Below are 18,598 nucleotides of genomic sequence, written 5' to 3' on the forward strand. Positions count from 1 at the left end.
GTTGAACCAATCAGGGTTAGGAATGCCAGACTCTTTAATGGCAGGCTTACATAATTCTAATCCAAATCCTGACAGGAGTACCATGCCTTCCCCAGCAGCCTCTGTTGTGGGAAATAGGACCAGAGACATTGCCTTACAAAATTTAACCAATGTAACTATGATGTCCTTTCGACAACAAATGGACGAGAGTAATCATGAAATGGTTAACACTCTGACTTCACAATTGGGGACTATTTTGAACCCTTTAATCAACAATACAAATAATAATTATCAGTTGCTAGCCCATCAGATGGGGCGGATTGCAGATTTCTTTGGTACTCCTACAATGCCTAACCAAAACCTTCAGCCCATTCGAAACCAAACACAGGTTCAGAACCAAGGGTTTCGTGTGAACAATGAAGTTCCAAACGATCAAGTACCACAAGTGGTACAAGAGGAACCACCGGCTCCAGTAGTGCACCATGTGCCAGAGCCTGAAGTAATTTTGGTTAATCGAAATCAGAATGCTGATGAAGTAATTAGAAATGTGCAAAGAAATAATTTTGCGCAACAAGATAACTTGGCAAATTTAGTCGAAACTATTTTAACTCAAAACGGTTTCAATGTTGGCCTACATAGGCCTAACTTTATTTCCCCATTATCTGAATACGTATTACAAACTGAATTGCCAAGGGGATGGAAGATCCCCAAATTCACAAAGTTTGCTGGGGACACAACTGAGTCAATAGTGGAACATGTGGCAAGATTTTTTGCCGAAGCAGGAAATTTGGCAGATAACGAAAATTTAAGGTTGAAATATTTCCCAAATTCCCTTACAAAAAATGCTTTCACTTGGTTCACAACTCTTCCCCCCCGTTCGATTCAGCATTGGACTCAATTGGAAAGGGCTTTCCATGAACAGTTTTATATGGGCCAATCTAAGATTAGTTTGAAGGAATTGGCCAGTGTGAGGAGAAAGACACCAGAGTCCATAGATGACTATTTGAATCGATTTAGGCTACTTAAGGCTAGATGCTTTACTCAAGTGCCTGAACATGAGTTAGTCGAAATGGCTGCTGGAGGCCTAGATTATTCAATTCGAAAGAAATTAGATACACAACATCTAAGAGACATGGCACAATTAGCAGATAGGGTAAGACAGGTCGAACGCCTTAAGGCTGAGAAGGCCAGATCATCGAAGTTTCAAAAAAGGGAAAAGATTGCTTATGTTGAAACTATAGATGATGATGATGAGGAATATGTAATAAACTGTGGAGACATAGAGGATAATGAAATTAATGTGGCCGAATTAAAACCTGGTCCCCCTTATGTCTGCAAATTACTAAAACCTTCGAATGGAAAAAATCCTGTCGAACCCAAGAATGATAAATTTGTCGCTAAAACTTATTCGTTTGATATAACTAAATGTGATGAAATATTTGATTTGTTGGTTACTGATGGCCAAATTGTTGTTCCAAAGGGATTGAAAGTGCCTCCCCTTGAACAGCAAAAGAAAAGAGGTTTTTGCAAATTTCATAATTTTTTGGGTCATAAAACCTCACAATGTGTTCTTTTCAGGGATCTGGTTCAAAAGGCTTTGAAAGATGGAAGGCTGAAATTTGGAGAGAAACCCAGACAACATATGAAAATTGACGAAGATCCACTACAAATATCGGATGCCTCTTATGTGGAACCGGTCGAATGCTTGATGATCGATGCCATGGACTTATCAGGAGGCGCTCAATTAGTTTCTATTCCAGAGAATGAGTACTATGAGAAAACTGATCGATGCCATGGACTTATCAGGAGGCGCTCAATTAGTATATCCTGGGGCTGAAGAGGAACTGATTGATTTTCTACAAAGGTGTAAGCTTAACAAGTCTGAGGTGATGCTTTGCCCAAGGTGCAGTGCTGTATTCGACAAGAAGGCTACTGAGGGCCTTAACAAGTTTATACCATTCAGAAGAAACAAAGAGAATTGGCCAAATTCAAGGCCAATGAAAAAACAGAACATGGCGCATGCTAAACCAATACATCAAAGGTTGGGCAACCCAAATACTTTTGTGCCATCCAACAAATCACCAATGAACAAATGGGTTCATGGTCATGCATCAAACTTTGTCAGAAATTCTGTTGACAAGGGAAGTTCGAGTCATTCTGTTGATTCGAAGAAGTATGCTTACAGAAACAATTACAAGGGAAAGAATCCCATGACCCGCACACAATGGCGTAGGCATCAGCGCCAACAAAGGCTCTCCCTTCAAGAGGCTCAAAAGACTGAAGACAACAAAGGAAAACAGGTTGTCGAAGTGACCAGAAGGCCTCTGAAAGAAAGATTGACTCAACCAGAGGATGTTCGAAAGGTTGAGAATGAGTTTGAAGGAGAGAACATGGAAGATGAGGATCTCCTTGATTCAGATCCCGAGTTTGATGTGCTGGTGAACGTAGTTTCGATCCTCCCTGCTGAATATGACGTGTGGTCAGAAGTGACTGAAGGGGAGGATGAGTTCGATGAGTCTGAATTGGCTTTGCACAAGCCAATGTGTTATTATGTAATGAATAATGGCTGTTTAGAGGAACAGATGGCCAATTTTGAGAGGCCAACTGAGGGAATGAAGAATCATTTGAAACCCCTCTTTATTCAGGCCAAAGTAAACAATGTGGGGGTCAACAAAGTGTTGATTGATGGAGGAGCAGCAGTAAACCTGATGCCAGAATTTATGATTACCAAGATTGGTAAATTTTCTACTGACTTGCACCCTCACAACATCGTTCTTTCGAATTACGAAGGTGAGACTGGTTTCTCGCTGGGGGCAATCCAAGTCGATGTGGCAGTTGGCAGCACTGTTAGGCCAACTTTGTTTTTGGTTGTAGCATCGAAGGCCAATTATAACCTGCTTCTAGGAAGGGAGTGGATACATGGTGTTGGAGCAGTGCCTTCGACTCTCCATCAGAGAGTGAGTATTTGGAGAGATGATGGTGTGGTAGAGAATATCGAAGCCGATCAAAGTTATTTTAGGGCTGAAACACACCACATAACCAAGCATTCATTTGATAAAAAATTGGCGAACATATCGCCATGCACTGAACAGGGATATGCCTATGCCCCTGCTGATAATGTCTACCATTCTGTCAAATTGGATCCAACTCATGGATTCATTTGGGAAAGAGAGGAGATAGATGATGGTCCACATGTGGATGAAGGCAAAGTCCGCCCAACTAGGTGGGACCTTGAAGAATACTACGATGACTAAGCCCAATGCTTGGGCCAAGATTTCGGCTTATATGGCCGAAAACAAGATAAAGATGGCTTTAGAAGCCACAATGCTGCAAGAAAATATGGCTGTCGAAGCCAACAACTGTGAAAATGGCAAATTATTGCCAATGACTCAAAAATTGGACTGCATCTATGATGAAGAACCATTAGGATTTGAGAAAGATCCTTCCAGTTCCAGTCAAAAGATGCAGGCCCAAGATCCTTTGGAAGAAATAGATATTGGAGATGGCTCTATCAAAAGGCCAACGTACATAAGTGCCAATATCCCAAAGGACTTGCGTGATAAACTGGTCGAACTCCTTAAAGAGTTCAAAGATTGTTTTGCTTGGGATTACAATGAAATGCCAGGTTTAGACAGAGATTTGGTCGAACATAGATTACCCATTCGACCAGACAAGAAACCAGTTAAACAATCACCAAGAAGATTTGCACCAGAAATCCTATCTAAGATCAAGGAAGAAATTGAAAGGCTGCTGAGAAGCAAGTTCATCCGGACTGCCAGGTATGTCGAATGGTTAGCAAATATAGTTCCTGTCATTAAGAAAAATGGTTCTCTTAGAATATGTATAGATTTTAGGGACTTAAACAATGCTACCCCTAAAGATGAATATTCGATGCCTGTAGCAGAAATGTTAATAGATTCAGCAGCAGGTTTCGAATATCTTAGCATGTTAGATGGGTATTCTGGATATAACCAAATTTTTATCGCTGAGGAAGATGTGGCAAAAACAGCTTTTCGATGCCCAGGGGCTTTGGGTACCTATGAATGGGTCGTAATGCCATTTGGATTGAAAAATGCTGGAGCCACATACCAAAGAGCAATGAACTCAATTTTCCATGATTTTATAGATACTTTTATGCAAGTATATATTGATGATATTATTGTTAAATCATCATCACAAAATGATCATTTGGTTTGTTTAAAAAAGTCATTCGAAAGAATGAGGAAATATGGATTGAAAATGAATCCATTGAAATGTGCTTTTTGTGTACATGCAGGAGATTTCCTTGGGTTTGTGGTGCACAAAAAAGGCATTGAGATAAACCAAAACAAGACAAAAGCTATTTTGGAGACTAACCCTCCAACAAACAAGAAGCAACTTCAATCCTTGTTAGGAAAGATCAACTTTCTGAGAAGATTCATTTCGAATCTAAGTGGTAAAGCTCAAGCTTTTTCACCATTGCTTCGACTCAAGAAAGAGGATATTTTTACTTGGGGCCAGGATCAGCAAGAAGCATTCGATGCAATCAAAAGATACTTGTCTAATCCTCCAACTCTGATGCCACCAATTAGAAATAAGTTTATGAAGTTGTATATTTCAGCATCTGATACCACATTAGGTAGTATGTTAGCCCAAGAGGACGAAAATGGCGAAGAAAAGGCCATTTATTATCTAAGTAGAGTCCTTAATGATGTTGAAACTAGATATAGTAGTATTGAAAAGCTTTGTCTTTGTTTATACTTTCCGTGTATGAAATTGAAGCATTATATAAAGCCTATTGATGTTTATGTTTATTCTCATTATGATGTTGTCAAACATATGTTGCTAAAACCAATTTTACATAGTCGAATTGGGCGATGGGCCTTAGCTCTTTCTGAATATTCACTTTCATACAAACCTTTGAAAGCAATTAAAGGCCAAATAGTGGCTGACTTTATTGTTGATCATTCAGCAATCGAATCACCTCAAAATTACATTGCTCTAGAACCATGGATTTTGTATTTTGATGGGTCTAAACATCAACATGGTACTGGAATAGGTATTTTGATAATTTCCCCACAAAAAATTCCTACTAAGTTCAAATACAGGATTAATGGTATTTGTTCGAACAATGAAGCTGAATATGAGGCTTTGATAGCAGGATTAGAAATATTATTAAGCCTGGGGGCAAAAGACATTAAAATAAAAGGTGATTCAGAACTAGTTTTGAAACAACTGACAAAAGAGTACAAATGTATCAAAGAGCATTTGATTCGTTATTTTGTCATAGCAAATGCGTTACTAAAACGTTTCGATTCGATTGACATAGAACATGTTCCTCGAATAGAAAATCAAGAAGCAAATGACTTAGCCCAGATTGCTTCAGGATACAAAGTGTCCAAAGAAAAGCTAGAATAATTAATAGAAATCAAAGAAAAATTGATTTCTAATGAGCCAATGCAATTGGAATTGTCAATGCCAAAACTTGTGGGGGCAGAGATGTCACCAAATGACATAAATAGCACTGACAAAGAAATGAATTATGACGAATTCCAAATTTTTGTCATTGACAATTTAGTAGATGGTGATTGGAGAAAACCAATTGTAGAATATTTGGAAAATCCAATCGGGAGTGCTCCTCGAAAGATCAAATATAGGGCATCAAATTATGTGATCATTGGTATTGAATTGTTTAAAAAGACCCTCGAAGGAGTACTGTTGAAATGCCTTAGTGAGAATGAGGCCTACATAGCAATATCTGATGTTCATAGTGGGGCTTGCGGTTCTCACCAATCAGGCCATAAGATGAAATGGCTTTTAGTTCGACAAGGCATGTATTGGCCATCTATGTTAAAAGATTGCATAGATTTTGCTAAAGGTTGTCAAGAATGTCAAAAACATGCAGGAATCCAACATGTACCTGCAAGTGAATTACATTCGATAATAAAACCTTGGCCATTTAGAGGTTGGGCATTGGATTTAATTGGTGAAATAAAACCAGCATCATCAAAAAATCAAAAATACATAATAGTTGGTGTTGATTATTTTACCAAATGGATCGAAGCTATACCCCTGCCCAATGTTGACCAAGAAGAAGTTATAAGCTTTATCCAAAACCACATTATTTATAGGTTTGGAATTCCTGAAACTATCACAACTGATCAAGGTTCAGTGTTTACTGGTCGAAAGATGCAAGAATTCGCCAGGCAAACAGGGTTTAAACTTTTGACTTCGACGCCTTATTACGCACAAGCAAATGGTCAAGTAGAAGCTGCCGATAAAATTATTATTGGATTAATCAGAAAGCATATTGCTTAAAAGCCAAGAAATTGGAACAAGACTTTAAATCAGGTCTTGTGGGCATGTAGAAATTCCCCCAAAGAATCAACAAACTCTACTCCATTTCGATTAACATATGGTCATGATGCCGTGTTACCAGTAGAAATTTATTTGCAATCTATCAGAATTCAAAGGCAAATGGAGATACCAACTGATCACTATTGGAGTATGATGTTTGATGAATTGGTTGATTTAGACGAAGAAAGGCTAAGAGCGCTTGATACTTTAAGTAGACAAAAAGAAAGAGTAGCAAAGGCCTATAATAGGAAGGTTAAATCAAAAACCTTTGAAGTGGGGAATTTAGTTTGGAAAGTTATTTTGCCTATGGACAAAAAAGATAGAATTTTAGGCAAATAGTCTCCAAATTGGGAAGGACCTTTTAAAATAATACAAGTATTTTCGAATGGTGCATATGAAATCGAAGAATTGACTTCAGAAAAGCGAACATTGAATATAAATGGTAAGTATTTGAAAAAATATAAACCAACGCTTTTAGAAGTTAATATTAGCACAGAATAAATATTCGAAACGAAATTGAAATGGCATAAACAAAGTAAAAGTGCCATAAAAGGCAATTGTCAAAGGTACAAACCAAATAAAAATAAAACCAGATAATTGTTCGAGAATTTAAAAACATCAAAAGAAAATCTAAGACAAACACTTGGATTTGAAATCAGCATAATGGTCCTTAATAAGGCCAACTTCGACAGTCTGGATCTTGATTGCATCTTCGAGAGATTTGATCTCTTCTTTGATCACAGTGGCAGCACTGAAGTGAGTAATACCTTCCTTCGCAGCTTCGCGGATAGATTCTTGAGTGGTAGCAGCAACAGCTTCTTCAATCTTTGTACGCTTTGCTTTCTCTTCGAGAATCTTTTTCTCTCGATCAGCAATCTCAGCTCGAAGAGAATCTATTTCTGCCTCCCATTTGGAAATATTGTTGGTACATTCTTGAATCCCAAGGCCTGGTTGTTGAACTTGCGCTTTCATTTGGTCAACTTTCGATTGAGCAGCCATGGCCTTCTCGAATAACGCATCGTAGGCAGCCTGCTGACCAACAAGTTTTTGAGAATTACGTTTCAAGCTTTGCACTGTGGTAGCAAACTGGTCCAAGATAGATTCGAGCTGAATGACTTTCCCCAAGGTTTCGAGATCAGTTTGAGGATTGTGCAACTTGTTCAAAAAAGACTTATGCTTGAAAGCATTAGCAGGGTGCTCCTCAACTGATGCCAAAATGTCTCCATTGATGAAGTCAGTATATAGCTTCGAAATCAGAGAGTCTTGTCGAACCGAAGAATTGATTTCTGAATCTGAAGCAGTCGAATTGCTGGGTCCACTCGAACTCACAGGATCAGTAGTCGTTTTAGAAATCAGAAGTTTTAGAGCAGCTTCGGGATCATGGATTTGCAAGGAAATGAATTCTTCTTCAGCAAGCCCTAGGCTGGCTGACAGTTTCGATGTCGAGGTTTCAGGCAGCAATTCTGACCCACCAGCTTCTGCTTCCTTCATGGCTTCAGAATCAAAATCTTCTTCCTCTGAGGAAGTTTCATTAGCATCAACCTCGACTGTTGCATTTTCGTTCCATTCTTTGAAAGGGGAGGTCTTGTTATCAGTTTCTGCAGATTTAGGATGCTCTGGTTGATCTTGACTAGGCTCTGGTATGATTTTTTCAGAAATAGTGGTCTCACTATCTTTGAGAGTATCACCACTAGACCTGTTCGATATGATGTCCTAAAAAACAGAATCGAATATGAGGGAATATAACTTTACTTATTATAAATAAGAAAATGTAAGTAAAGTAGTACAAGTACCTCTGGATTGATGTCTTGCTGGGGCATGTTGTCCGATTCATTGAGTGTAGCATCAGGCATAGCAACATCTTCTTGAACTTCAGCTTCAGGGGTAGGCTCTTGTTGTTCACTCGAGATCGAAGGAGTTTTAAGGTTGGTTGCAGAGGGATCACTTGAGGACTTGGACTTTTTATTCTTTTTATCCCGGGTTCGATCCTCTGAACTTTTCTTTCCTTCTTTCTTCTTTTCCTCTTTCCTCTTTTCTTTCCTTTCCTTCTTTTCTTTCTTTTCTTTCATCTTCTTTTCCTTCTCTTCAGTAAAACAATCATCAGAAGTAGTTTCTGGGATATTTGTTTCAATAATTACAGGAGGCTGGCTCCTCTTTCTCTGGAAACTTTGTTCTTCTTCTTCTTCCTGCGAATAGAAGTCGAGATAAGAAACATTTGAATTAATGGATTTGAGTTGGGAGGAACTTTGAAAATAAAGTAGAAAAATTTATACCTCTTCTTCATCACTGACGACTATTGTGTTAGGTTTTGGCTTCTTCGATGGGCCAGTCTCAGTAGAAGGGGTGTTGGTTGGTCTTTTACGTGCCTAAAAGAAGTAGTTTAAAAAAAAATAAAACTTTAACTTATTTTCAAAGGAAAATCAAGTTTCGATTCGGTATGTACCTTAGAAGGCTCTTCAGATTCAACTGCCTTTGGTGTTGGTTTTTCTTTAACTGTCTTAACAGTTTCTGCAGCTTGTTTCTTGGTAACTAGGAAACATAAGCAAAAGGTTAAATCGAAACAATGTGAGAATATTTGGCAAAAGAAAGTGCATATACAAAGACAAGTTACCTGTAGTCTTGACTTGCTGTTCGATTCTCTTTATCTGAGGTCGAGTAAACCCACTCTCCAACCTCGAGATAAGCACTGCATCTCCTAGGTGTTTGCTGTCGAAATAGCGCCTCCACCAGTTGGCAAACTCTTGTGTACAGTAGTAGGAAAGGTTGAAGTCAAATGGCTCGAAGCCATAAACATTATCACGACTAATCTTCATGTACCTTTCATACAAAGTAGAAGTCACAGTAGTCCCAAGCACGATGTTCTTCTTTCTTATATACATGCTCTTTGGTCGAAGCTGCGAAAAGCCAAACTGTCTAGAGACCAAATTCGGTTGATACCCAATTAATGCATATTCAGAAGATAAGGTACCAATTCGAATAGACAGAATGGTAGGATCTAAGTATGCTGTCCAGGTTTCATTTATTTCCTCCTCAGCATTAGGATTCAACACTGGTATCTCTTTGACAAACCAAGAGGGACCGATAGTTCTCTTCACAAATGGAGCGTGCTCAGGCTTGAATTGGTCGATGGCTAAGAAAATTTTCATGTACTTCATGAAAAGCTGTTGAGAGTTTTGTTCGAGGGGATTAGGTTGAAGCCTTATCAAGCGAGTGCCTTCGACTTTCCTTTTAGCTATCGAAGCATGATGTTCAGTGGGAATGAACAAACCAAGCTCTTTTTCAAAGGTGGCATTTAACCACAATTGTAATAGCCACATTGGCCCAGCAGCTTGAAAGCATCCATCTGTGGCGGCTTTCTTCGATTTTGACTTAGCAGGAACTAAACCTTTCAGGTTATCACAAACTTCCCCAATCGACTCATACAAGGTTGCCAGCAGAAGGCGTCCTAAGGCAAAATGGCATCCTTCATGTATTTGCACAGCCATGGGTATAAATTTCCTAGCAATTTGGAGAGATCGAGAGCAAAATACATAATGGGATAGCCATAGAGTGAGAAAGGCCACATGTTCCTCATCTGAGACTTCTTCATTCTCAGGTCCTGAATGTTTGAGGATATAGGCAGAAAAGGCGTTTTCTTTGTAGTTCAAGGTGATGTTATCACTAACATCATTAGGGCTGTAAGTTTTGCCAGTGGGTCTTAACCCTGTGATAGCTGACACATCGAACAGGGTGGGTGTCATCATACCACTTTTGAAGTGAAAGGTGTTGGTAGATTTTTCAAAGAAATGCATCGCAGCAATGAGCATTTCAGGTTGGTATTTGGGCCCTATCCTAGAAAATTGTATTAACTCGAAGATTCCGTAATCTTTCCAGAATTTACCAAAGGATTGTTCTATTCGATCGAGCCAAGTAAGGTAAAGGCTATTTCCGTAATAAGGATGGGATCGAAAGGGTTTATAATTTGTCAGCATATACTCAAAATTATAGGGTTTGCTGTCAAAGATTCTGGGTTCGCAAGTTTCGAGACATGGAAATATCTCATCTACTTCCCTAGTCAAGTTCATATCATCTGGAATCGGACCACCAAAAGCATAAACATTTTTATCAATAGCAAAGGGAATCATTACCTGACTTTCCCAGATTTCTCGATGTTCTTTGCTACCTTTGGGTTCCGGAACGTACTTCGTTCCATCATCAGCAATGGAGAAGTCACTCCATTTTCCAGCGAAAGGGACTTGAATCTTGTTGGATTAAGACGCCATGAAAGTTCTTGGGAAAAAGGATGAAAAGATGTAGATCTGAGATCTTGAAAGATACGAACTGAAGAAGGTAATCAAAGATCCGGTGAGTTGAGAATCGTTTTGGATCTTTGTTGTTTCAAGATTGGGAGAGAGATTTTGAGAGATTTCTGGAGCGTGAGAAGCTATGGAAGAAGTTGGAAAAGTTTCAACTGAAGTGACAAAGCTCTATTTATAGGCATTCTTGGATTAAGACAAAATTTAATTAAAAAAGGAATAAATGCTGAAAAAGCGCTTTTTGTCTATTCCGATTCAACTTCTCAAACTGACGCGTGTCCCACTACTCAGAAATGGCGCAGAACGTGACAGTTTTGTAAAAAGAGGAACGGTTATCTTTTTAAATGCCATGACATCATCAAATCGAAATAAAGGGATGACGTCTGGAAATGGAAGCACTTTGAAAAATGCCAATCTCTTATTTCATTCGAATCATTCAAATCGAAATAGGCATTTTTGGGGGCAATTTGTTATCCCATATTTTAACTCAAGATAAAATATGTTATAATCTTCAGTTCCAAAGACATTTATGGCTATAAAGACCTGTTAAAATGGCTTTAAGTAGCCTTAGTTTTTAATGTCTTCAAAAACAAGAGAGATTCTTTCTCTCATCGTTTAAATGAAGGTTAAGGGTAATGTCTTCAAGAACAAGAGAATTCTAATGGAAAAGCTTCATAGCTCGAGACTGAAGAATCTTTCGATAGAAGTCAATAAATCGAAGTAGTCAGGAATTGTGGACTTAGAGCATTTTTTATCATTTAAGTGTGATTCGACTTCGACGGTTACAACGGTTTAAAGGCCTTGGTTCATTTCAAATGCAAAAGGACGCGTGGCTGAAGTTTAGTAGTTTAACGTTAGGGTAGACGTTGCTTAGTTTTCTATAAATAGAAGTATGTATAGTCGAAGTAGGGGTCACAATTCATTTACACAAAATCTCAAACACTCAAAGTATCCATGTTAAGGCGAGAAACGAGTTACTCGAGAAAGATGTATGAATCGGTGAACCTTTACATTTTCTTTGTAACTTTTACATTCTAAATGCAAATTTACTTTTCATAAGTTTTTACTTTCTAAAGCATTTATAAATTCTGCTTTTCATTAGTTCCCTCGTTCGAGTGAACTTGCTTTAATTACATTTAACATATGTTTCAGAAATTAAACATATTGTTCTTTTATAAAATAAGGATGCCTTTAAAGATAAACTTCCAAATTTCCTTTAACAAAATGCATGAACAATTGTCCCGAGATTTACTAGTTGATCTCTCAAGTAATTAATTTAAACTAGCGGTTGTTTACCAAAAATCAGTGTAAACAGGTGGAAGAGCCGATTTTTGTCTTTTGGTGGTCGTTTGGTTCTGTTAAAGTCTGTCTTGACTTCTTTACCTGTCTATGCTCTTTCATTCTTCAAAGCTCCCTTAGGTATTATTTCCTCTATTGAATCTCTTTTCATTAAATTTTTTTTTTTGGGGAGGGGGGTTGTGAGGATTCTAGGAAAATCCCTTGGGTTAGTTGGAAATCTATTTGTTTGCGTAAGAAGTTTGGGGGTTAGACAATTGCGTGAGTTCAACCTGGCTCTGCTGGGTAAGTGGTGTTGGAGGATGCTAATGGACAGAGAGGGGTTGTGGTTTAGGGTGTTGGCGGCTCGGTATGGGGTGGAGGGAGGTAGACTTCGGGTTGGAGGTCGGAGCAGATCAGTGTGGTGGAGGGAGATAGCGCGTATTAGGAGGGTGATGGTGAGTCAGGAGGCAGCTGGTTTGGGGAGCATGTTTTAAGGCGGGTGGGGGACGGGTCAGATACTCTTTTCTGGACCAATCCCTGGCTGGATGGGTCTTCATTGCGGGAGCGGTTTGGGCGCCTGTTTGAGTTTGCCGAGACTAAATCGCGCACGGTGGCAGAGATGTTTCATCTAGGGTGGGGGGCAGATGGGGAGGCGTGGGAGTGGCGAAGGCAATTGAGGGCGTGGGAGGAGGAGATGTTGGGAGAGTGTCAGTCTTTACTTTTTGACATTTTTCTGCAGGATCAGACTATTGATAGGTGCTAGTGGCGCCCAGACCCTGACACAGGCTACACTGTTGGGGGAGTTTATCAGCTTTTGACTTCTCATACCTCTGTGAGTTTGGATGATGCAGAAAACCTTATTTTGGCACTCTCAGGTTCTTTTGAAGGTTTCCATCTTTGCGTGACGTTTATTGCGCGATAGGTTACCCACGAGAGTAAACCTGGTTACTCGGGGTGTTTTGTCTTCTACAGCTGGCACTTGTGTTTTTGGATGTGGAGCGGCCGAATCGGCCCATCATTTATTTCTCTCTTGTAGTATTACTGGATCTGTTTGGGACTTAGTTCGCGCGTGGATTGACATTTCTTTGGTGGATTTCACTGCTTTGCGTGATCATTTTGTCCAGTTTATAGCTTCAGCAGGTGGATCTCGAGCGCGTCGGTCCTTTTTGCAGCTTATTTGGCTTACTTGTGTATGGGTGATATGGACAGAAAGAAATCATCGTTTGTTCAAAGGCTCAACAGGCACACCTCAACTTTTGTTGGACAAGATTAAGCCTTTCTCTTTTCGGTGGTTGAAGACAACGAGTATCACGTTAGCTTCAAATTACCATAGCTGGTGGTCTAGTCCTTTATTGTGTTTGGGTCTTGTATGATTTGATTATGTTTGTATCTTTTTGACTCTTTTGTAAACTGTTATAGTCTACCTCGGTACGTCTTGTGCTGAGGAGGTTGTTTGTGTTAATATATCTCATTTTGGATTCTTCAAAAAAAAAAATACTATTACTGTTTAACAAGTGCCTTAAATGCACATGTTAACTTTACCTTTAATAAAATTAACTGTTTTTTTTATCTCAACCATTACTTTTAGATCGAACGGGTTGCGGTTACTGCGTTTATCCCATATCCCATATAAACTCATTATAAAACGATACAATTGATAAACAAAAACAAGTCAAAGTTAAATTGATATATTTGATAAGTCACTGGATTTATCTAATAATAAGAAGTTTGGATAATAATTAATTATAATCGATTGGGAAAAGAGGCGCAAAATGTTTATCTTAATTTTTTTAAGTAGCTTAATAGTATAATTAGAACCAGTACAATACCCGTGTGTATGCATGGGTCGCGGCGTTGCCGCATTTTTTTATACCATAGTGTGATATTTTTGTAAATAGAAATAATGATTAATGTTACATTATATAATTTAATTTTAGCCAAATTTTGTATAGTTCGAAATTAGTTTATTATAAAATTACTCGCTAGTGCAAGATTTTTGTCCCGTGTATAATAGTTATAATTGCAACATTTATCAGTGACAACTTGTTCATACATAAATTACATTGAACTTGTTGGGATGCTTTAACGATATTTCTCATTTTAATAGTAGCAATTTTTTTATAGATGTGTCTTACAAAATATACACTTGTATATGAGTAAAAATAGTGGTCCCAGTAGAAATTTTAAAAAAAAACATAGGCACGCGTATTTATATATATGAGTAGAAATATAATTTTACATAAAAATTATAAAAAAATGTGTACGCGTATTAATATATGAGCAGATATTGATCCCTATATAAATTCTACCTTTAAGGTGGAATTATAGGTCCGCGTAAAAAAAAAGAAATATAGGCCCGCATAGAAATTATATAAATTAAAAGTAGACAAGCGTATTATATATGATTAGAAATATAGGTCTGGGTAGAAATTATAAAAAATTAGACATGTACGAATCTTAATATATGAGTAGAAATATATATATAAAAAAACTATTAATTAAAGCTCATTATTTATTTTTAAAATACAATATTTGATAGAAGTTAAAATTTGTAACTATAATTCATATGGTTGGCGCATTTTATATCAACTTAGAATGATGTAAGATTACTTGTGATAATATGCTCGAAAACTCGTATTAACATATGAATAGAACTATTACGTCGTCGTAGAAATTATAAAAAAAATAGGCATGCATATTAATATATGAGTAAAAATATAGCTCCCCGTAGAAATTATAAAATAATAGACACACATATTAATATATGACTATAAATATAATATAGAAAAAATTTAATTAAAGCTCATTATAAATTTGTAAAATACAATATTTGACACGAGTTAAAATTTGTAGACTATAATTCATAGGGTTGACGCTGTTTATAACTATTTTTGAAGCGACGTTGTTTATAACTACCTAGCATGATGAAAGATTACTTGTAATAATATGTTTGAAAACTCGTATTAATATATGAGTAGAACTATAGCTCCCAGTAGAAATTATTTAAAAAAAAAGTATACATATTAATATATTAGTAGAAATATATGTCCCCGAAGAAATATTCCCGTATAAATTATAAAATAATAGCGATGCGCATTAATATATGAGTAGAAATATTGGCCCCGATAGAAATTATAAAAAAAATTAGGCACACGTAATAAAATGAGTCCCTATAGAAATTATAAAAAAATAGAAACATGTATTAATATATGTAGAAATATAGGTCCGCATAAATATTATAAAAAAAAGTAGGCACGTCTATATTAAAATAGGAGTAGAAATATATGTGTAGAATGTACCAAAAAAAAAAAGAAATATATGCGTAGAAATATAGGTCTCCTTAAAAATTAATAATATTGTCCCTAAATATATATAAGTGTAATTGATTACTTTGATATTTTATTAACTTAAGATATTGTAAATTGACAATTGTACCCCTTGATGAACTATTCGCAAGTGTACGAATTCGCCACGTAGTAATAAAAAGAGTTGTCGATCCACAGGGATTGCGCGACTAAACAAGTATAATAGTTTCTATAAACATCATGCAATAAGAAAACATAGATTGGGGGTTTGGTTGAGTAATTTGACGGTAAGAAAAATGTGCTAATTCAATAAGTGGAAAAGCGAGGTAGAATCATCGGAATCACCTAGTTTATAGCTTAATCACATGCAATCTACCATACAATATGAAATCACTCAAGTATTCACAACTGGATCAACAATATGGTGAACCGCAATCTCTTGTCAAAATCCACCCTATTCGTTGTCGATACTCCTCCGATCTCTCGGATGTAAGCTACCTACAACGAATGATTTGAAAGCGCGTTGATCGTTCGCTACACTCTATGTTTCAATCTCTCGACCGGAAACACTCAAGTGCTTAATGCAATTCAGTTCAAAAATTAAATCAATATTCTCATACGTGACTTAAATCTAGATCCATTACAACGCTAATGAAGAATCGTAAGCCATTAAATTCAGATTTGCATTAAACGAATACTATTACAAGAGTGAGTTCATACACATATAGCAGATTACAATCAATCAATCTACATCCTAAGCTATCCTAGATCCTACCTCCACAAGAAGCTTAGCTCCTCATGTTGCTTCGTTCGCCTCCTAGCTTCAACTTCATGGCTTGAGAATCCATGCTGCTGAGATGCTCGAAGCTATCCAATGAAGTTCAGGATCCAACGGAATGAATGCTCAGAAAATCAGAATGCAGATGAACAGTAGCAGAATTTTCGAACCCCTGCACCAGAAAATGAGATTTCTATATATAATAAACGCAACCACGCCGCGCGCCAGATCTACCACGCCGCGCGTGGTTGCAAATCTCCTGACTACGCCGCGCATGTAACGGTTTCACGCGGCGCGTGATCAAAACTGAGGTCTCTGGTCTGCAACTCTGCATCCTTTACGCCGCGCGTGATAGCTTCACGCCCCCAGCGTAGTTAGCTTTCCTTTCATCACGCCGCGCGTGATTGGTGCTACGCCGCGCGTGATACTATTAAGAGAGCAATCCTATTTTGATCAAAGCTTCCCACCGCGCGTGATAGACATCACGCCGCGCGTAATCAAAGTGAAAAACTTGGCTCTCTGAGACCTCCATCACGCAGCGCGTGATGGGCTACGCCCCCAGCGTAGTTAAAAAAATATTTTCCTGCATCTTTTCCTGCTTTCTTGCTGAACAAGTAATCCTGCTTCCGAGTAGATTTCTCTTGAATTTATTGCTTAAAAATTACTAAAATGCATCTAATGTTACTCAAATAGGCATGAATTAGAGAGTGTGACGATACGTCATCACCCCTTAATTTCATTAAGTGTCAAAAAATAAAAACATATAAAAGGGGTTAATAGTAAAAAAGGGGTTAATAGGCAAATTCTATAGCATCTTCTTTTATTAGATTTATATATATATATATATATATATATATATATATATATATATATATATATATATATATATATATATATATATATATATATATATATATATATATATATATATATATATATATGATGATGATGATGATGATGATGATGATGATGATTTCACTCTTAACATAAAAGAGTGAAATGTTTAAAATTTAAATTTCACACTCGTATACATATAATAATGCAACTTTTTTATCAACTAAATTTAAGTTCAAATAACGTGTTTATCCTAATTCTAATTAATCAAAAGTTTGAAATAGAAAGGTAAACAATAATTGAAGAATCAGATGCACTTGCGAATTGCAACCATCGAACTAGAATATTATATTCTCAATTCAGACGTATCATTATTTACACGAAAAGGTGGATTAGTTTAACCCAAGGAAAATGATAATCAAGGAAGAAAAATCGAGAAGGATTAAATGAATATTGCTAACCCACGTGTGAAAAATGTGGTTCAGAATATTATTGACTAAAAGATATAAGAAAAGAAGAGAAAAATCGAGATGAATTAATTGAATATTGCTAATCAACATATGAATTATATGGTTTAGAATATTATTGAATACTAGAAGAGAAATGATTTAATTAAAAGATTACGAGTTATACTAACAGTGAATTGATTCAAGTTATAAGAGTTTTAGGCTCCTTAAGAGTGATTAGAAATCTGATTCATGCGTCAAAAAAGAAAAGAAGTTTGATTTATGAGTCTTGCGTATGGATGAAAGAATTCGGTTGAGATTTTGTGTCCTTACTAGTTTCTTGATATGGAGATTAAATCATCTTAAACGGTGGTAAAAAAAATTTAGCTAACAAATTCGATTGGCCCCCAACTTTCTAGCGTCACGGTTCACGTCAAATTGAATCCCAAATTCATCATAGTTAATATTAAAATTAACGGTCACGTAATATATATCGTTTTTTGTAAACATAAGATGATTGGAAGGGTAACCGTGCAACAAGTTAACAACTTAAAAGATTTATTTATTACTTAAAAATTTAAAGAACCTAATTATTACAACGCAAAAGAGCCTAATGTATTTGGCCTAAAAAAAATCGACATAATAACTCTCCAATTTATAACACTTCTCTATTTTTTTTCTTTCTTGCAACTGGCAAGAAAATCTATCCTTGTTAATCCGCATGAGCAATGTTGCATTTTTTGTTTTGAAGAACAAGAGGAATTATCTCATGTGCTCTTTAATTGCTCTTTTTCTCAAAAGTTGTGGAAGCGGATTTTCAAATAGATGATTGTGGATTTCATCTCTTTTGATGACGGGTGGAAACATTTTTCCTCTTTTGGAGCTTTATTGAAAAATGAGAAATATGAAAAAGCTCGTCACGTTATTTGGTTGACCACCACTTGGTGTATATGGCGTGCGCGTAACAATGTGGTTTTTAGAGGAGAAACTATTAATTGGAAAGCCTTAGAGGACAAGATTATTTATATTTCATGGTTTTGGTTTATTGGTAAAATAGCTAGTAAATCTTCTTGTGTTTTTTCAGATTGGTATAAGGATTCATTAAAATGCATTATTAGCATGTAATGGTTGTTATAAGAATTGTAAGTTAAGTACCCCTTGTACTCGTTATAATTCAATTTTTGCTTATAAAAAAACCAAGGGAACTTGAAACACGACACAACACAACAGATATTTACATCACATATTATTTTACATCATATATTGTTTACGGGTAAGAATTACTAAGAAATGTAATTAAGCTAACAAGTGTCTTAGTGAATTTGTAAGGAAATAAAATATTATTAT

General features: G+C 36.7%; 1 protein-coding gene across 1 annotated transcript; it reads left to right on the forward strand.

Annotated features, from left to right (window-relative positions):
* Positions 1 to 5,415: 5,415 nt before the first annotated feature.
* LOC123886583 lies at positions 5,416 to 6,654 on the forward strand. The gene is made up of 3 exons (XM_045935886.1): positions 5,416 to 5,792; positions 6,090 to 6,164; positions 6,327 to 6,654. The coding sequence occupies exons 1-3, from the start codon at positions 5,416 to 5,418 to the stop codon at positions 6,652 to 6,654; spliced, it is 780 nt and encodes a 259-aa protein (XP_045791842.1).
* Positions 6,655 to 18,598: the final 11,944 nt, after the last annotated feature.

The sequence above is a fragment of the Trifolium pratense genome, linkage group LG5, assembly GCF_020283565.1.
Source record: "Trifolium pratense cultivar HEN17-A07 linkage group LG5, ARS_RC_1.1, whole genome shotgun sequence".
In the NCBI taxonomy this organism is placed as follows: Eukaryota; Viridiplantae; Streptophyta; class Magnoliopsida; order Fabales; family Fabaceae; genus Trifolium; species Trifolium pratense.